The following is a 17792-nucleotide window of genomic DNA, read 5'->3' as shown; positions in this document are numbered from 1 at the left end:
AGGGCGGGGATGGGCAAGGGGAGGAGCGGATGGCGGCGGCGGCGGCGGCTTCGGCGGCGGATGGTGGTAGTGGCGGTGGATACCTCCTTGGCCACAGCGCCAATGTCGATCTCGGAGCTTGGCTGGGAGGCAGTGCCGGTGGTGGTGTGGGTCGTGGGTTCCGTTGTCCGGGGGTTGGTTTGGGAAGGGGGAAAGAAGAGGGAAAACGAAGGGGAACAAGAAAGAAAAAACTGGGGGATAGAACGCAGAGCTCTATCCGATAAAATCGTCGTCGGATTCTACGCATGGTATTGTTGGCCAGCAGAGGGAGGGGGAGACCAAATTCAGATGGTGCGTTTTTCGTGATGGGCTCTTACATCGGAATGAGATATCGTGGCTCCAACGATGTTTTTCAATTCCCGTTGCGTAACTTGGACATTGGTCAATCAATAACAAGTTTTTTGGAATAGGGCATGCTCTACTCGGTAAACTTCCAACGCGTCCACCTCTACTCTCAAACCGGCACCTCCGCCGTATAACTTCCGGACCCTCCCGGGAGAGGCAGCATCAAAGACATGGCCGCGAGGAACACCAAGCTGTTTTCGAGCAAGGTGCTTCCGACCGTCATCTGATACTTCCAAATCCGAGCAGAAACGATGAACATCAAGACAGAGGTCACAGGGCTGAAAATCTTCTCGTAGATGGGGGAGGCGACAGCGGCAAAAAGGAACGATGCAATCCATCTGTTGCCCCTGAAAAAAGCCGACGATGTCGGGTAGAAACAGGACACAAGGGGAACCAGCTGGTACAAAAAGCCGGCCAAAAGGGCTCCGCGGTACAGGTTGTACGCCAGAAAGGCGTCGACCTTGACCGGGCCAAACAGGTCTGGTTGCCGGCACGAACCGGCGTTGCACTCGGGCTTTTCAAGGTACGCCATGATGTGTTCGCCGAGTAGATGTCTAACTTTGAGAGAGCCGACGTAGGAAAGAATCCCCACCAAGGATCCTGCGAGAACTACCGTTGGCTCATACATATTTTTGAAGTAACTGGAAAGCGAGGTCCGACTGGTGATCACCCTGGGGAGGACCGATGTGCAGAGTTGGCAAAGTTGATCTGTGACCCAATCCGAGACGAGATCTTTGGAGGCCGTCGTGAGAGACTGCCACCCTCGCCGGGGCAGTCTGACACGGATTTCGAAGACGGGCAGATCCAAGAGCTGTTTTCGGGCTACGCCCAGGCGCACGGGGGACTGCCGGACACGGAACCTCTTCGGAAGCGAGGCCAGTTTCGAGGGCGTTTGGAACATGCGCTCCACACTGTCGCGGGAGGCGGCTTCCAGGAAGCGGAACTCGATTTTCTGAGGCCGGAAGATGCTCCCTCTCGACGGCAACATGGCTCTTGTGAGAGTCGATAGTTCCTCGACGATCTTTACGATAATGGCAAAGGTCTCGTTCGTCTCTCGATCCTCCACCATCAGCGCTGCTAGCCCATAAAAGCCATCGGTCAAACTATACCTAGGGTACAAATGTATCATCTCCCCCACTGGCGACCATCCGTACCTTGAGAATACTTGGAGTAGCTTTAACTCCTCGGGGAAGGATTCTACCCACACTCCGTACCGGCCTCCTTCTAGAGCACTGGAATCAAGCGGCATCCCCGTCGGGGGCAGGCTGAGGAGTACACGTCTCCTGGGCCACTGATGCCAAGTATGGTGGCTGACCATTTGTGCTGAGGCGAAGGGTCTTGTATACATACCGCTGGCATGTGGCGTGAGTGGTATGGCTAGGAGGCTCCAGGCATCTGCTCGCAGGCGACATGGTATGATGCCGTAGGGCTGTCGGGTTTCCGACACGGGAAGAACTATTTCCAACCCCTGGCTTGTGATAGCCCAGTCGACAGCGACGTCGCAGGACAATATGTCCTTGCAGTGGCGGAAATAGTTTATGCTTGGGGCCAAGAACCCCGTCGACCTCCTATCGATGATCGATGGGGGAGACGAGCTCCAAGGATGGTCGATTCCAGCAATCATCTTCCATGCCTGGTGCCACGACGAGAATGGCTCTGGTTCGATCGGTAGAAGATGACCGACGGTAGGACGTAGCGATATGGCGTTCCAGGCCAGTAGTGTAGGGTCAAAAGAACTTCTTAGCACCTCTTGCTGGAGCCGCATAAAGGCTCTCTGGCCTTCTCCGTAGATCAAGGGCATATTTATGTTAAATATGCCCAGGAGGCAGTAGGCCATGTCTTCTGTCCGTGTTGTGGTGCGCGTAGCAGCCCAGCTCATTCTTTCAGCAATACTGGCAGACGCCAGCAAGTCCTTGCGATCAGTTGTGAGGCCAGTGTCGCGGAAGTATACCACGTTGATGCCAGTAACATTACTGATTATGCTTGCCGCGCCTGCGCGATTGGTAATGAATTTCCAGTCTGAGCTGAAAAAGTCGAGCTTGTGCGGGGCGAGAAGTTCTTGAAGCGTCCAACCTCTCGTAAACCAGCGTGATTTTGCAAACGAAGCGCTGTGTGCATCTTCAGTAGACGGCATATCGGCCAAGTACGCGAAGCATATCTTGGACTTTGCATACCATTGGAACATCGAGTTGATAGCCTCGGAGAGCTCGGCGCTGCTGGTCTTGTCGATGCAGCAGGTGTCGACCCAGATGTGTCGCAGGCCATAGTCTAGGGCCTTGCTGCATGCGCGCCGGATCTTCTGGTACCCCGCCTTGGCCGTCGTTGCGGCATCTCTCTGCTGGAACTGCTGGAGAGAAACCTCGTCGACTTCCCATGTGTGGGACAGTATCGCATAGTCCGGGGTTGCGTTTTCGAAGAATTCTTGTAACTCAAGCGTCTCGGCGTCGATAAGACGCATCCTTGCTTCCGGATTGGGACTAGGCAGAATTAACCGTTTGTCTCAAGAAACTGCAGGAACGACGTCGCTCCGGCTGGCAAATGGATACCGAAGCTTTTCCGATACATTTGATGGGCGCCGACGTTGTATCACGACAAGACGCAAAGGATGCGAATAAGCGGGGAGATATCTCAGAGCGCCGGCAGGTCAGCCTTTCGATTTAGGCAGCCGCGTTTATCGCAGTGCTAAGCCAATGGCTGGCCATGCCGCCTTGCTGTGCACTGCCTCAATCACCAGGTCAAGGTGAACGATTCGCGACCCGGCCTGGCTGCATGGCTAGCCGACGCCACCAGAGTTGCAAGTAAAGAACGTGACACTTCAGCGGCCACTAATCTGTCAACGGGTTCACAGTACCTAGCTGAGGCGGCAAACAATTCGGTCGTACCTGTGGATTGTATATCGTTATTGATGGTGCATATGCCTCGCTGCCATCCGGGACGAACGTCTTGAGCCCAGAGGACAAAAGCCCGAATATTTGGATTTCTTCCCAGAGGTTGAGCCTGGTTGATATCAATGTAGTATACTATAGTAAGCAAACTTATAATGTATTGAAGAACCAGGTTGTCGAGTCTTGCGCTCAAAACTGGGCAGCTTTGGCACCACCCGGCGAGCCGCAAACCGAGAGTTCTCATCCTTCGTTTGGATGAGAACGTAGGGGGGAAGGTTCCTTGGCATGTACGACGATGGTCGGTTGAGCGACGCTATGCAATACCAAAAATTGCCAGCGGTCCCTCTACACGACTCTGCCATGAGACGAGACGCAAGCCTCGACGGTGAAAGCTTGGGGAGTTGCGCGATTCATAAAGCTCGTTCTCGTGTTGGCCTGCGGATCAGGCCGGGGGGTTGCGGTACGGGCCGAGATGCCCAGAAACTAGTTGAATCACGTCATCCAACCTCTAAGCCGTGGTCCAGCATTGACATTGCCGACTGCGGATCAGAGTGAACTGTGGACAGTTTCCAAGTCCTATACAGTATCTGGCCTTGAAGATGCTTGTTGTCATTATTATCAGAAGAAGAAAATGCCTTCAGGTTCGATTCCAACTTTGGGCCAAATAAATCAGCATGGAGGGGAGAAAACTAGGTTGTTCGGAAGAGAAATCATGATGTTACAAACCTCACAAGTATATTGGGAGCGAGGCTATGCGAGGCTATTCTGTCAAGTTTTACGTGATTAGGTACGGGGGAAATCGCTCAAAAATTGGGCGGAATGAATGCTACCGCCCTCCGAGTCCCATAATGGGCCATCAAGGTACCCCATTTTCTTCAAATGCGCCGATCTTAGTAGAGGTCCATCTTATCCAAATTTTCGAGATGAATCAACCCATTCGGTGCCTGTTTCACTGTCAGCGTGGCCCAAAAACCAAAGTAGGCCGAGCAGAACTTACCGGAATGTATTGCCTCAGCTTCACGCCCGCCTGCCGAAACACCGCCGCCGTCTCCGTGTCCATGCTGTAGCCGTGAGCGTAGACCACCTCGTCGATGCCGACCTGGCAGATCTTTATGCTGCAGGTCAGGCACGGGCAGGTGTCGCAGTACAGCACGGCGCCCTCGCGGATCCGCTCGCGGCCGGCCTCGAGGAGCGCGTTCTCCTCGGCGTGGATGCACAGGCACGTGGCCAGGCCGACGCCGGACGAGTTGCCCGAGTTGCAGCGGGAGCAGCCGCCGTCGGAGCAGTTCTGCAGGCCGCGGGGCGTTCCGTTGTAGCCGGTGGAGATGACGCGCTTCTCGCGGCCGACGAGCACGGCTCCGACGCGGCGCTTCATGCAGTTCGAGCGCAGCGAGGCGAGGGTCGCGAGGGACATGAAGTAGGCGTCCCAGCTGGGGCGCAGGCGCACCGGGTCGGCGAGCTGGAGCTTGCCGAGGGTGGCGTAGAGGTGGGCGAGGGAGGAGGAGGTGTTGAGGAGGCGGACGGTGGCGCGGGAGATGAGGGACTGCAGGCCGTCGTGGGGGTGGTAGAGGTGCGTGTCCGAAGCGAGGGCGAAGGACTCGAGGGTGCAGTGGGGGTTGTGCAGGGTGCGGAAGCGGGCGTGGCGGACAGTCAGAGGGGCATCGACGGAGATGAGCATGAAAAAGGGGCGGCGGGAAAGGACGTCGAGGATGGCTTCGTTGTGGACGTCGGTTGTGACGTAGCGTGATTGCCAGCGGGTAGTGACGAAGTCCAGGAGGGCATCCGCGGAAGAGAAGGTGAGTTCCGAGGAGGCTGTGGTGTAGACGCCGTTGGTGTGTGGCGGGGCGGTATCCCTTACGGCGACGGGTTTGGAGGTGTTGTTGATGGCGAGGGCAGTCTCCCGGTTAAGGAGAGGGCACTCGGTCTTGACGTGGCCTATTTGGTTGCAATTGAAGCAGGCGGCCGGCTTCTTGTTCTTCTTTCCCTTCTTCCTGGACTGTTGCTGGGCTTCAGAGTCTGTGTTGGCGACGTTGGAGGATGCGGTATCCTGCTCAAGCTCCGGCTCCGGCTCCGGTTCCGCCTCAGGGGGGCCGTTGTTGGCCGGAGTCTCATTCCGGGGAGGGGTTGGTGAAGGGTCTTCCAGCCGGAGCAGCTTGAAGCCATGGTGCTCAACAAGATACTGAGCAACGGTCTTCTTGCCGGCACAGATGCCTGTATAATGTCAGACATGTCTCTTCAACGGGGTTTGTCTAGATGAGTTGAGGTTGGCTCAACTCAGGGGGGGAAGCCTACCGCCGCAGATTCCGATGAGCATCTTGGCTGGATATTTTTACTGTGTGATAAGGTAATCTGGGCCTCGTGATAAGTCGATTTTGAGCTCAGATAGCTTCTAGAAGTTGTGCAGTCTGATGCGCAACGTCTATACCGCTGTTTGAATTCATGCGCAGGCTTTGCAAGTCAACCCGGCAACCAGCGTCCAATTGAAAAGTCGCGATCTGAATTCGTGCACAACGCGTCCCCACGCGTAAAGGGTATTCCCGCTTCGGGCCTGGTCGGCCCAATGCACCCCGCGCGACGGCCTGAAATGTCCCGGGGTTTACCCGGAGGGACCTGCAGGGCATGACACAATAACCCCGTGGCACCGAGCTCCCCCACCTTGCGTCCAGCTGGGCACATCTAGCTACCCTACGTGCCCTATCATGCCTTACCTGTCAGACAACCATCTCACCCCTAGGAAGCTCTCACCGGCCTTGCTCTCGTGATTTGTGAACAAGGCATAGTCTGGCTGCCTGCGCAGGTGACTCTTTGAAATCGTTATTTCCAAGCATCCTTGAGAACCGAGGGACCCCTCGCCCGGACCCCTCTCCGCTTTGTTCGGAGACCACTCGGAAGTGCGACCTGCCTGATCCGTCGCATTGTGAGGGCTTTCGACCTCTTTTTTTGAGTCATTTCGAGCCAGAGCAACACCTGCTTTCGGTTTTTGCTCCTGCATACTCATTATCCCCAAGGCCTTCACATATTCTGGTGTTTGTCAGTGTCATATAACACAGCGCATTTCAAGTCCCGCCCGTTGGCGCATCGCATCGTAAAGAGCGTCCCCTTCCCCCCCCAACCCTGCGCCAAAAAGTTGCACCCCCACCACACACAGTTAGCCCACGATGGCAGCAATCCAATACGCGCCGTTCTCTTCCGAGATCGAGCTTCCGTTCTACGCCGCCCTCTTCTCCTCCAAGCTTGAGCATGACAAGCTCGACGACTCGGCGCGCCGAGTGCTGGGCCAGTATACGGCTCTGCCGGTCGAACCGGGCCAGAGCTGTAGGATGTCGATCCTTGGCAACGCTCTCACCAGCGACCAGTAAGCTGCTCGCGCAGGGCTTGAGGGTCTGCTTCTTGTTGACCATCGCAGGACTGATGTGGAGAGCAGGCCTAACGACGAGCACGTCCGCGGCGAGGGCTGGATCAAGAACGTTAACACGATCGAAGACTTCAAGAATACCGACAAGCAGGCCATGCTGAAGCTTGCGGCGAGACATGTAAGTCTGGCCCGGAATCGCGCGACACCGTACGTGTACTGACATCTGCTCCCCAGGTGTGGGACGCCATCAACGACGGCACCATCTACTCCGTACCATCCCTGCTCTCGACCTTTACGATCCTCTCGTACGCCGACCTGAAGAAGTACAAGTTTACATACTGGTTCGCATTCCCGGCCTTGCATTCGGACCCTCAGTGGAAGCGTACGGGTCCCATCGGCCGTCTCGATCCCAAGGAGAGCACGGCGCTGGTTGATCGGGTGGGCACATGGCAAGCAAACCGCGACAAGCGGCAGAACGGCTTCTTCCTCGCCAAGAAGGCCCGTGGCGTGGACGTTAGCGATTTGGATAAGGATGCAAACAGCGACCTCCACGACCTCAACGATACCTTTGGCTACGTATGGGAGGTGGCCAACCTGGGAGACTTCGAGAACGGCTTCTTTGACGACGTTGCCGAGGAGGACCGATATGTCTCTTTTGTCGACCCGTCGACGTACCCAGAGAACCCGTCCTGGCCCTTGCGCAATCTCCTCTGGCTCGTTCGGCAGCGGTTCCGCCTGACAAAGGTGCAGATTCTCTGCTACCGAGATATCAGATCTAGCAGGCATGCCGCTAGGAGTATCATTCTGCCTCTGGAGATGGATCCCGTGGAGCCTCTTGCGGTCACAGAGATGCCCAAGGTCACTGGGTGGGAGAGAGACGGGGAGGGTAAGCTTCGGGCCAGGATCGCAAACCTCGGCGAATACATGGATCCCGCGCGACTAGCCGACCAATCCGTGGATCTCAACCTCAAACTTATGAAATGGAGGATTTCACCAAACCTGGACCTGGACACGATCAAGTCTACCAAATGTCTGTTGCTAGGAGCCGGCACGCTTGGCAGCTACGTATCCAGGAACCTCATGGGATGGGGCGTCCGAAAGATCACCTTTGTAGACTACGGTCGCGTATCATACTCGAACCCGGTACGCCAACCCCTTTTCGAGTTCGAGGACTGTCTGGAAGGCGGCAAGCACAAGGCGACGCGGGCGGCCGAGGCGCTCAAGAAGATCTATCCCGGCGTGGAAAGCGAGGGCCACGTTTTGTCGGTTCCTATGCTTGGTCACCCATTCACGGACGAGGCCAAGAGCAAGGCAGACTACGACAAGCTCAAGAAGCTGATTGACGAGCACGATGCCATCTTCCTTCTGATGGACAGCCGCGAGTCACGATGGCTCCCCAGTGTTATAGGCAAGGCCGCCGGCAAGATTGTAATGAACGCTGCGCTCGGCTTCGATTCATTCGTGGTGATGCGACATGGTGCTGAGCCCGAGGACGTTCAGCCGGAGGACAAGGAGCGCAAGACGCTGGGGTGCTACTTCTGCAATGATGTCGTTACCCCCGCCGACGTGAGTGTTACTCCAAAAAGAAATAGAATGCTCTTACTAACGTTGTGCAGTCGCAAAAGGACCAAACTTTGGACCAGCAGTGCACTGTAACTCGCCCCGGCGTGGCCGCGATTGCCTCGGCACTACTTGTTGAGCTTTTGGCGAGTTTGCTTCAGCATCCTCTCAAGAAACACGCGCCAGCACCCCAGACATCGTTCGACGAGAGAGACCCGCATGATCATGCGCTGGGTCTGGTGCCCCATACGGTCCGTGGCTACGTGCACAACTTCAACAACAAGGTGATTCGCGGAGAGTCGTACCCATGCTGCAGCGCTTGCGGGCCCCCGATCCTGGAAGCCTACAGAAACAACGGGTGGGAATTTGTCAAGAAGGCACTCCTCGAGAAAGACTACGTCAACGAGTTGTCGGGTCTTGCGGAGGTTCAGCGGGAGGCTGAGAGACGGGCGGCATCCATGGACTGGGAGGAAGAGGAGGACGGAGCTGATGAGGGAGACGGAGAGTTGATTTGAACTCGGCGAGTGGCAAGGAAATGACGGCTGTTATCTTTATTTTTCATTTCTTTTCATTTTCATGAGCCTTCAAGGCGGAATAGACGAGGCGCTGGAGTTTTGGATTATTGATTTGAGGGCGTCTTGGTACGGATAGGATTGTCTTTCAAGGCGATGGGTTCTGGGCTTGCAACTTCCTATGAGGGAGGTCTGGTATCATGACACCAACTGAGCATTCCATAGCATTGGCAAAACAAGACTCTTGATACACGCGTTCTCTGAAGTTTCCTGGCCGATTTGCCTTCCTCGCGGGTATTGATTTGGCATGGTCATCTCGATATTGTATGAACATCGTCAGTTGGCTTTGGCGATGATGACGAGATTTGCGCCAGGCCAGTTTGGGCTGCAGGGAAGCAGCGCAGATGACAGGGTTCCCCACACTAACTGGCCATCGGGACCCTGTCCGTGACCGAGTGGTGCAACCGTTTCACAAAACCCCCGAGTGCTCCGTTGTCCTTAACTGGATTGCTCAGAAGTTGTATGGTGGCCTGTTAGTGGCCCTGCAGTTCCGAATCTATTCGTGTCCAGAACCCCCAATGATTCCACTGCGGCAAGCGGCGCGCTGTGGCGCGGTGCGCGAACACGCTATTTGGACACTCCAGCGATTACCTAAGGGCGCCAAAGCACGGCCATGCGTTTCTTTTAGTCAGGTGTCCCGGTAGGGTAAGACATCCCCCCCTACGAGTGAGATGCTATTCGTCCCATCATCTTGCACTCGGGCGTCTTTTCTGTATGTTGCATCATTTGTGTCCTATAGAGCCGACCGTGTCTCCTCGCTGAACCGAATTTAAACTGCATTGGAAGATGTAGAAGGGGGCAAAAGTTTGTGATATACAGTCAATCGCGTGTCCGGAGTCTTTGCTGGGAGTAAGACGACCGCTGCGACTTTGGCGGTTGGGGCTGAACGACGACAAACGCCGGATTCATCAGCACACTCGCCCGACGACCGGCCAGCATCACGCGTGCGCATCGTCCATTGACGCGCTTGAGCCGGCACACGCCGCCCATCTCACCTCGCCCTGGGACCCTCATTCGATAGAGCGCCGTGCCCCGTCTCTGCGACCATGCTGCGCAGCATTCTGCGGCGCTTGTTAGCCGACCAGCCCGAGTCGGTGAGCGACTACATCGGCATCGTGGTTCCGCTTGAAGAGGCGCATCTGCACAGCCACTCGGCCCGCACGGGGAAGTGCGAGTTCGAGGAGCGGCCGCATCCCGACGACGACGATGCCGAGGACGATGGCAAGGACCAGAGTGAGAGCGCGGGCATGCTAGAGATGAGCGCCGCCGAGTACACCATTGAGGGTCTGAGGAAGGAGGTCAGGCGGGGTAGGAGGGGTCAATGGACTGAGTATGAGCGTGAGTATCTGTCTTTTTTTTCTGCCTTGGACGTTGAGGGTTGAGATGGAGGAGAGAGTGTGGTTTGTTGATGGGATTATGAGTGCTGATTCGGAGTGTAGTGAAATCGAAGCTTATCAACAAGGCTATCCAGGATATCGGGATGGGGAGGTATAACTGGCAGCTCTTCATTCTATGCGGGTTTGGATGGTTTGCGGATAAGTGAGTCTGATCCTCTCATGTATTTTTCAACGAGAAGTCACTAACTTTGTCTCATAGTCTCTGGATGCACGTAAGTTCTTCCGCTACTCATCATGAGTTGTCCCTCTTCTCTCTTTTCATTTCATCGGAATAGACGTTGACCAACACAACAGGGCGTGGCTCTAACCCTCCCCTCGCTCTCCGCAGAGTTTGGCATCTCAGAACAAAGAGTGCGCTATACGACCTCATCCATATTCCTCGGTCTCTGCTTCGGCTCCTTCATCTGGGGCATCGGCTCTGACGTTCTGGGCCGCCGCATAGCCTTCAACCTCACCCTCCTCATCACCGGCGTCTTCGGCATCCTCCTCGCCTTCTCACCGACCTGGGGCTGGGTGAATTTCCTCTTCGCCGCCCTCGGCTTCGGCGTGGGCGGCAACCTCCCCGTCGACGGCGCCCTCTTCCTTGAGTTCCTCCCGGACGCCTCGTCATCGTTGTTAACGCTGCTATCCGTGTGGTGGCCCGTCGGCCAGCTCTGCTCGTCGCTAGTGGCGTGGTACTTCATCGCGAACTGGCCCCCCGAGCAGGGGTGGCGCCATTTCGTCTTGACCATCGGGCTGATCACCTTCGTCATGTTCGTCGTCCGCTTCTTCGTGTTCCGCCTCTTTGAGTCTCCGAAGTTCCTATTGTCGAAGAACCGCCAAGCAGAGGCAATCGCCGTCGTCCACGGTATCGCTTACCGGAACGGCGCAAAGACCTGGCTCACCGAGGAAATCCTTGACGCCGTCGTTGAGGGCGTGATCGACCACGACGCCGACGGTGACGAGCAGCAGCAGCAGAATTCGAGGTACAGCGGCTCAGGTGGGCTCCGCGGCTCGGGCATGACCAAGAACGCCTTCCGTGAGAGAATGAGGGCCTTCTCCGCGGACCGCCTCCGGCCCCTCTTCAAGACCCGCACCCTCGGCCTCGCGACGGTGATAGTCTGGTTTGTCTGGGCGACAATCGGCATGGGGTACCCCCTGTTCAACGCCTTCCTCCCGCAGTACCTCTCCCACGGCGGCGCGGCCCCGCCGCCCGAGGACTCCCCCGACGCCGGCGCGACCCCCATAACGCCCGACACCTACCGCACCTACGCCATCACCTCCGCCGTCGGCGTGCCGGGCAGCCTGCTGGCGGCCTACCTCGTCGACCACAAGTCCCCCTGGCTGGGCCGCCGCGGCACGCTGGCGGCGTCGAGCCTCGTGTCGGCCATCTTCCTCTTCATGTTCGTGCGGTTCGGCACCTCGCCCGCGTCGCAGCTCTTCTTCTCGTGCGTCGAGGCCTTCTCGCAGAACATCATGTACGGCGTGCTCTACGCCTTTACGCCCGAGATCTTCCCCGCGCCCGTCCGCGGCGCCGGCACGGGCATGGCGAGCTTCCTGAACCGCGCCATGGGCCTCCTGGCTCCGCTGCTGGCCGCGAATATGCCGGGCGACGGGACCACGACGCCCATCTACCTGTCCGGGGCGCTGATCCTGGCGGCGTTCGTGGGCATGTGCCTGATCCCCATCGAGACGAGAGGCCGGCAGAGGCTGTGATTCTTCTTCGGTGCCGATTTTGAACTGTATAGAGAGAGCTGTGTGTCCGTGTATTTGTTTGTGGGAAAGGCGAATGGTGTGAGATTGTTTTTGTGTGTTTTTGGGCGCCGCCATGTCACGATATATCAGCAGTGAGATTGGGTTCCTGGGTATCCAGCTCGCATCCCTCCATAGAATCGTGGTTTTCCTTCCCCCCCTTCAAAACATTTCGCAATGATAAATTCGCAACAACCGCTTCCCGGCATGTGTCCCCGCTACATCAGCACCTTTGCAAAGGCGTCCCCGAGCCCCCTCTCCAGCAGCCACGCCTCCACGGCCTTCATGTCGCCCCTGTTCGCCCTCTGGCCCCTCCGCTCGCCCACCGAGTCCGTGATCTCCTGCATGTCCGCGAAGACCCGCCCCGCGAGGTCCTTCTCGCGGTGCCGCTCGCTGACCTTTTTGTGGTGCGCGGGGATGTCGCCCCAGCTCTCCGTCTTGATGAACTTCATGTAGTCGTCGATGTTCTGGGAGGGCCCCTCGACGCAGAGGAGGCCCGGCTTGCCCGCGTACAGGAAGCCCGTGAGGCTGTAGAGGGGCGCGTGGATGATGAAGTCGTCGCGCTTGGAGCGCGTGGAGATGGAGGGGAAGTAGAACCACACGCGGACGAGGGGCCCTCCGCCGCCGCCGCCGCCAGCGGCCGAGTCTGCGGCCTCGGCCTCGGCGGTCCTGGCCTCCTCGAGGTGGCGGGCCGCCGTCTCGTTTATGGACTCGATGGTGCTGAAGAGGTCCTCGTCGCCCTCCGGGACCTGCGCATTGAGCTGCGCCGTCGCCGCCCTGCTCAGCCACGGCGGCTGCTGTATCCTGACCCGGATCCGCGGGGCTTCATCCGGCGCCGCGCCGCCCTCGTACGAGAACGGGATGGTGATGTCCAGCCGCAGGACTTTGTTGTGGTTTTGCGGGTCCTCATCCGCCTCCTGGACGGCCAGGCCGAGCAGTAGCACCACCGCCGGCGGCCTGGCGAACGCGGGCGCTGCCCCGTCCTCGACGTGCGCCTTGAGGAGCCCCAGCGCCTCCTCCGACTCCCTGTCGATCGTCACCTCGCCCTCATTCGGGTACATGGCCATCAACAGGTCGATCTGGCCGATTTGGTGCTCGACCAGGTCGGGTGGCAGCAGTTGCCATGACGTTGCTGCTGACATGGTATGGTATCTCGGCTCGCCCTTTTTCACCCTTTTCTTCTTCTTATTTCCCTTATTTTTTCCCCCCCGTGCAATTCTTTTTCAAGACTTCAGTAACACGATGAAGCCGAAATAATAATAAAAAGTCCCCAGATGTAACGCCCCGCCCCCTCCAAGCTAAGTGGAATGGCGATTGTTCACAGAACGGCGGGTTTGAGAGATTTTCGCACTCGTCTGAGCCACACGTCCCTAGCCACAAACGCCACACTTTTTATTTATTTTACCGGTTCTCGCGATATTTCAAGATTCAGTGGACATTGCGACGCGCATTGTGACTGTTGAGCTCGTGTGGTCGTCTGCAAAATTTGCCGGGTATTGGTTTCTTTCGATGTACATGATGCCGGAGTTTGCAAATGTGCTGCCCTGAGGCATTGGATCGGGTTACTCACGGTGAAAAAGGTGGCGGCTGGCAGCTGGCAAGTGCTGTTACAGCCATATGCTGAGACACACGACGATACTAACAAAGGGGGTAGCAACTCGATGCAGCATATTCAAATGAAATTGAATGGTTTGGGAAGAGTTAAAGTCAGCTGCGGTGCATGCGCGTGTATTACTCTAAGAATCTTGCGTCTGATCGCCGTCTATTCTATCTGTTGCCTTTGGCACCGGCCGGGGCGTCAACCCTCCGCTTCTGGAACGTGTTCCCAATCGCATCTCTGACCATCGGGTCCGACCGGATGGTGTTCTGCACAAGCCATTCCTTGACCTTGGAGCGCACGCTGCTGAGCGCCTCCTTGTCGCCTGCAAACGGCGTCATCTCCATCTCCAAAAGCCTAGACGTGTCACCATCCAGGCCACGGACCATCGTCTCGAGCCGCTGGAGACCTTCGTCGACTGCAGCCGCAGAGCTCTCTGCTGCCTTCTGCGCGGCCTGGCCCTGCGGGTTCAACAAGGGCCCGATCTGGCCGAAGGCAATGTATATCGTGATGGCGGCCTGGCGCGCCAGTGAGACGAGCTGGAATTGCAGGTACGGCGGGCGGCGCAGGACCGTGCTCAGCACCGTGTTGAGGATGGCAAGGAAGCGCGGCATTTCGGGGCGCGTGACGACAATGAGCTCCGCGACGAAGAAGGTTAGGAGAATGATCCAGCGCCAGAAGCGTCCCCAGTCAAGGTATCCCAACAAGCTCAGTCCGTAGGTCGCCATAGCAGCGATGCCGTAGTACGGGATGGTGCCCTGGAAGATGCCGTGCGCGACAAAGTCGTAAATGGTCTTGCAGTTCTGCCAACCACCAACCTCCGGGCCGAAGCGCTCGTAGGCGAAGCGGCGCGCTGGGTCAGCGAGGGTCTCGGAGGCGTACTTGAGTTGCATGAAGCGGTCCGCCGCGGCGCCGGTGTCTGAGGAGCCCTGCTTGTCGGGGTGGTAGATGGCGGCGAGCCTGCGGAAGCGGGACTTGATTATGCGCACGGGGGCATTGGCGGCAACGTCAAGGTCCGTGTAGAACGTGCCCTGCTTGCGGAGGGTATGGTCGGCTTCGATCAGGGTATAGAGGAGGTAGAAGGAGACGACGAGGATGTGGATTCGGCGACGGTGAATGGCGTATTTTGCGCTTCCGGGTTGGGGCTTGGGGTCGCCGGCGCGGATGACAAGGCCATAGTAGATTGTTTGAACCCAGCCGGTTACTAGCTGTGGGCAGGTCAGTCATTGTGAACAGCGGCTGTTGATCTAAGGGAGAGTGCACGTACGTTGGGCAAGAAGGCCCAACCCAAGAGGGAGAGAGCGTTTGACATTATGGAGATATGGGCATCACTGGGTTGTGGGATTGAAGGGATGCGAAAACGTCTGGAGTTGCGAGCAAGTTGGCTCCAAAAGGGTGGAAACCGGGCGTGGACCAGTCGTGATGTCAGTTCGCAATGGAGCTTGGGGACTCGCTGGCGTTTTCGACCATTGCCTGCCAAGAGCTGACCTCATTGACTGGTGGGTCCGAAGCTCGGACCCTGATCCCTGTGTGCACCGGGGAACGGATAAATCTGGATTTGAGGATTATGTCATCCATGGCTACCTCACTTCTGGACTACAATCCGTCAGTATTCTTGTCATATGCATCTGTCCTATGGTGGCCGGCAAAGCAAACACAGGCGATTTTCATCTAACATTGTGTGATTTCCAAATATGTTTTATTTATTTCACATTTTGTACAGTCGGCCTACCGGACAGGGGGCCGATTCAGATAATGACAATGAGTTTGACCTTGTCGGAGGTCCATTGGGGGAGCTTTCGAGAGACAACCACAACTACACGCCGTATCACGCGTGGTGGTTCGGAAAAATTTCCGGCAGCTTAGACATAAAGCCCGTAAACTACACTTGGTTCTTTCGTTGTGGTAGACATTTATTATGATGCGTGTTGCTGCGCTTTCTTCATTCGGAGACCCGGCCTTGAGCGGCCATCAGAACATTTAGAGACGTGCCACCTAGGCTTTTGGTTATCAGACTTTGTCAGACGAGTGATTCAATCCGTTAGTATTAATTACAGTTTCTGCCAGTGGGTGTTTGAATGCCACGTATACGGTCAATAAGAGTGAACAATACGGTAGCATGTGCCGTTGTCGTACCAAAAAGATGTACTCATTCAATGGGATATTTTCTATTCAATCAATATGGCCATTCATCACCTATAATTTGCAGTTGGTAAATCAGTTGCTTCCATACAGGCTTGGCTTAAGACATGGCATCGGCATCAGAACATTCAAAGCGGAGGTGAAGCGCCATCTCAGCCCTGTCGGAAGTCCCAATTGAGTCCAACAGAGACGTGGAAGTGTTGATTTTTACCAGCCGAAATCAAACCTTTCCTCTTTACCGTCTTAACCGAACAGTTTCTACAACGATACTCGTTTCCTTTTGTTTATAGGTTTCCGGAACCATTTCTGTCCTTTTTACTCTACGGTTTTTCAAATCCTATCAAACGCCTTTCTTCGTCCGAGAGCAACTTATCTGGCAAGGCTTTGACTCAGTGAGATTCCAGAGACGGCCCATTTGCTAATTTACAGTTTCTTTTGGATTACTCAGCCAGAATACTGGGAGCTGGCCAGCAGCAATAGCCGGCCGCGGCAACGGCCGCGGCAGCGGAACCCGGAGATCCAACCTCCGGGCTGCCAATAGTGATATCTTCACTACTGCTGCTGTGCCAACCTACCTACTCTTCTACACACAAGATATACAGAAGAATACAGTACCAGTTTGATCCTTTGATTACGTTCGATTACTCCCGTACGGGTAACCTGTGATTCCAACAGATGTTGTCCGATTTGGAAAAGGAGTCTATCGAAAGAGCCACCGCGAAGGCGAATCAGAATGACTGCAAGCTAAGCAGTGACAGAAGTTAAGAACTTGCCGTGAGATTAGCACGACTTCCGAAAGGTAGATTCCCAATCTTGTGAGAAACTAAGAAAAGAAGCATAAGCGCGTGGCTAAGATTCCAGGACGGTCCGTGACATGGCCCGAAACCAGGGGTGTGCGGCCCAGCTGTGAGCCTAAGACGCCACCAATGCGCTTGCATATTGGCCGCGTCCCGACATACCGGTAGCTCCAATCAGGGGTTTTGGAGTAGGCCAACGGGATTTCATTTTCATATACACCAACATAGACACTCTGGGTTTGTTTGATTTTAAGTAAGTGAGCAGAGTGAGTCTTGGATGAAACCCATTGAGACCCCATCCTCACTGCGCTGCCCATCATATTCATTGCCAATGGGCAATATGGATTCAAGCCCCTCGAAAAGATGGAGGTGAGAACAAGAATTTTTCATGGCAAGAACGCATGATTAGGGTGTCGAGGGTGTGCCCACTCGATATGCTTCTCATCAATTTTTGAAAGGAATGATCTTGGAGTTTCCATCTCGGCATAATTTTCGAGTGAGCTTACCCATCGACGAATGCAAAAGGACTCTGCGGAAGGACAAGCGCGGAAGTCAGGACCCAGAAACCTCATACATCGACCCTCCATCGAAAAGAAAAAATATTACATCTTCTACATGCCGTTAATCTTTTTGGGTGACACGAGAGCAAGGTGCTTCGGTAAAATGCGCGTGCAAGTGAGTACACTGCTCCGAGATCCTCGGCTGGAATTGTTAACCGGGACTGAAAACGAGTCGAGTGTATAAGCCTTTCCCAGGTGGGCGACGTTTCGTTTCCGCATTTCGATTTCGCAACACTACTCCATTGGGGTAAAGTATTATAGTCCGATGCAAATATAATTCAACTTTTCCATAACACAGAGATAGAATACGGTATGAAAGTCTGTAGGATGAAGAACGGCGAGAAAACCGTATGGGCATGACGGTCCTGATGAGATCGAAGTGGCGGTTGAGCAGGGTCAGGAATGGTGTATAGGCTCTTGTGCTAACTGCCGAAGTCTCGAGTCATTGTACAGGCGCCACGGTCGATGGCACCAAACCATCATTTGTACGAACACGATAACGGTGTCCTAAAACTATGGTAGCCGAAAATGTATTTTTCGGACGTCCGGCTGACAGCGCACGGTGACTTCGGCTCACGCCTGCCTCCGATTCGATCGATATACGAACCCGAGTCGCCGAGGTGCTACGAATTAGAAGATTGCCATGGACATGAGACGAAGTACAGCAGGGCGGCCGAGCTTTCCGGAATGACATGGGTGCTTCGGACAATTCGGCGGCTGCCTGACCTTTGACGTTTCCCGATTTCGTCATATTCGAGCTCCCTCGGGCAGCGGCGGGCTTGTGGACTCTCCTCCTCCGTCGGTCATAATCG

General features: G+C 55.9%; 6 protein-coding genes across 6 annotated transcripts; 2 read left to right on the top strand and 4 right to left on the bottom strand.

Annotated features, from left to right (window-relative positions):
• Positions 1-493: 493 nt before the first annotated feature.
• Positions 494-2842, bottom strand: EsH8_V_000688 (uncharacterized protein; the record flags this gene model as incomplete). The annotated part of the gene is made up of 3 exons (XM_083273204.1): positions 494-1487; positions 1539-1608; positions 1735-2842. The coding sequence occupies 3 exons, from the start codon at positions 2840-2842 to the stop codon at positions 494-496; spliced, it is 2172 nt and encodes a 723-aa protein (XP_083125919.1).
• Positions 2843-4159: 1317 nt separating this feature from the next.
• Positions 4160-5583, bottom strand: EsH8_V_000687 (deoxycytidine monophosphate deaminase; the record flags this gene model as incomplete). Its single annotated transcript, XM_083273203.1, has 3 exons — positions 4160-4213; positions 4267-5480; positions 5562-5583. The coding sequence occupies 3 exons, from the start codon at positions 5581-5583 to the stop codon at positions 4160-4162; spliced, it is 1290 nt and encodes a 429-aa protein (XP_083125918.1).
• Positions 5584-6427: 844 nt separating this feature from the next.
• Positions 6428-8699, top strand: EsH8_V_000686 (uncharacterized protein; the record flags this gene model as incomplete). The annotated part of the gene is made up of 4 exons (XM_083273202.1): positions 6428-6624; positions 6694-6802; positions 6859-8190; positions 8241-8699. The coding sequence occupies 4 exons, from the start codon at positions 6428-6430 to the stop codon at positions 8697-8699; spliced, it is 2097 nt and encodes a 698-aa protein (XP_083125917.1).
• Positions 8700-9802: 1103 nt separating this feature from the next.
• EsH8_V_000685 (major facilitator superfamily domain-containing protein) lies at positions 9803-11848 on the top strand (the record flags this gene model as incomplete). Its single annotated transcript, XM_083273201.1, has 4 exons — positions 9803-10094; positions 10196-10295; positions 10353-10365; positions 10448-11848. 4 exons carry the CDS (start codon positions 9803-9805, stop codon positions 11846-11848), a joined length of 1806 nt encoding a protein of 601 aa, XP_083125916.1.
• A 254-nt stretch (positions 11849-12102) lies between these two features.
• On the bottom strand, positions 12103-13026 carry EsH8_V_000684 (ubiquitin-conjugating enzyme/RWD-like protein; the record flags this gene model as incomplete). The annotated part of the gene is made up of 1 exon (XM_083273200.1): positions 12103-13026. The coding sequence occupies one exon, from the start codon at positions 13024-13026 to the stop codon at positions 12103-12105; it is 924 nt and encodes a 307-aa protein (XP_083125915.1).
• A 625-nt stretch (positions 13027-13651) lies between these two features.
• EsH8_V_000683 (J domain-containing protein) lies at positions 13652-14793 on the bottom strand (the record flags this gene model as incomplete). The annotated part of the gene is made up of 2 exons (XM_083273199.1): positions 13652-14689; positions 14749-14793. 2 exons carry the CDS (start codon positions 14791-14793, stop codon positions 13652-13654), a joined length of 1083 nt encoding a protein of 360 aa, XP_083125914.1.
• Between the last annotated feature and the right edge of the window lie 2999 nt (positions 14794-17792).

This window comes from Colletotrichum jinshuiense, chromosome 5, assembly GCF_051148585.1.
Source record: "Colletotrichum jinshuiense chromosome 5, complete sequence".
In the NCBI taxonomy this organism is placed as follows: Eukaryota; Fungi; Ascomycota; class Sordariomycetes; order Glomerellales; family Glomerellaceae; genus Colletotrichum; species Colletotrichum jinshuiense.
This window is presented reverse-complemented; position numbering and strand designations above follow the sequence as displayed.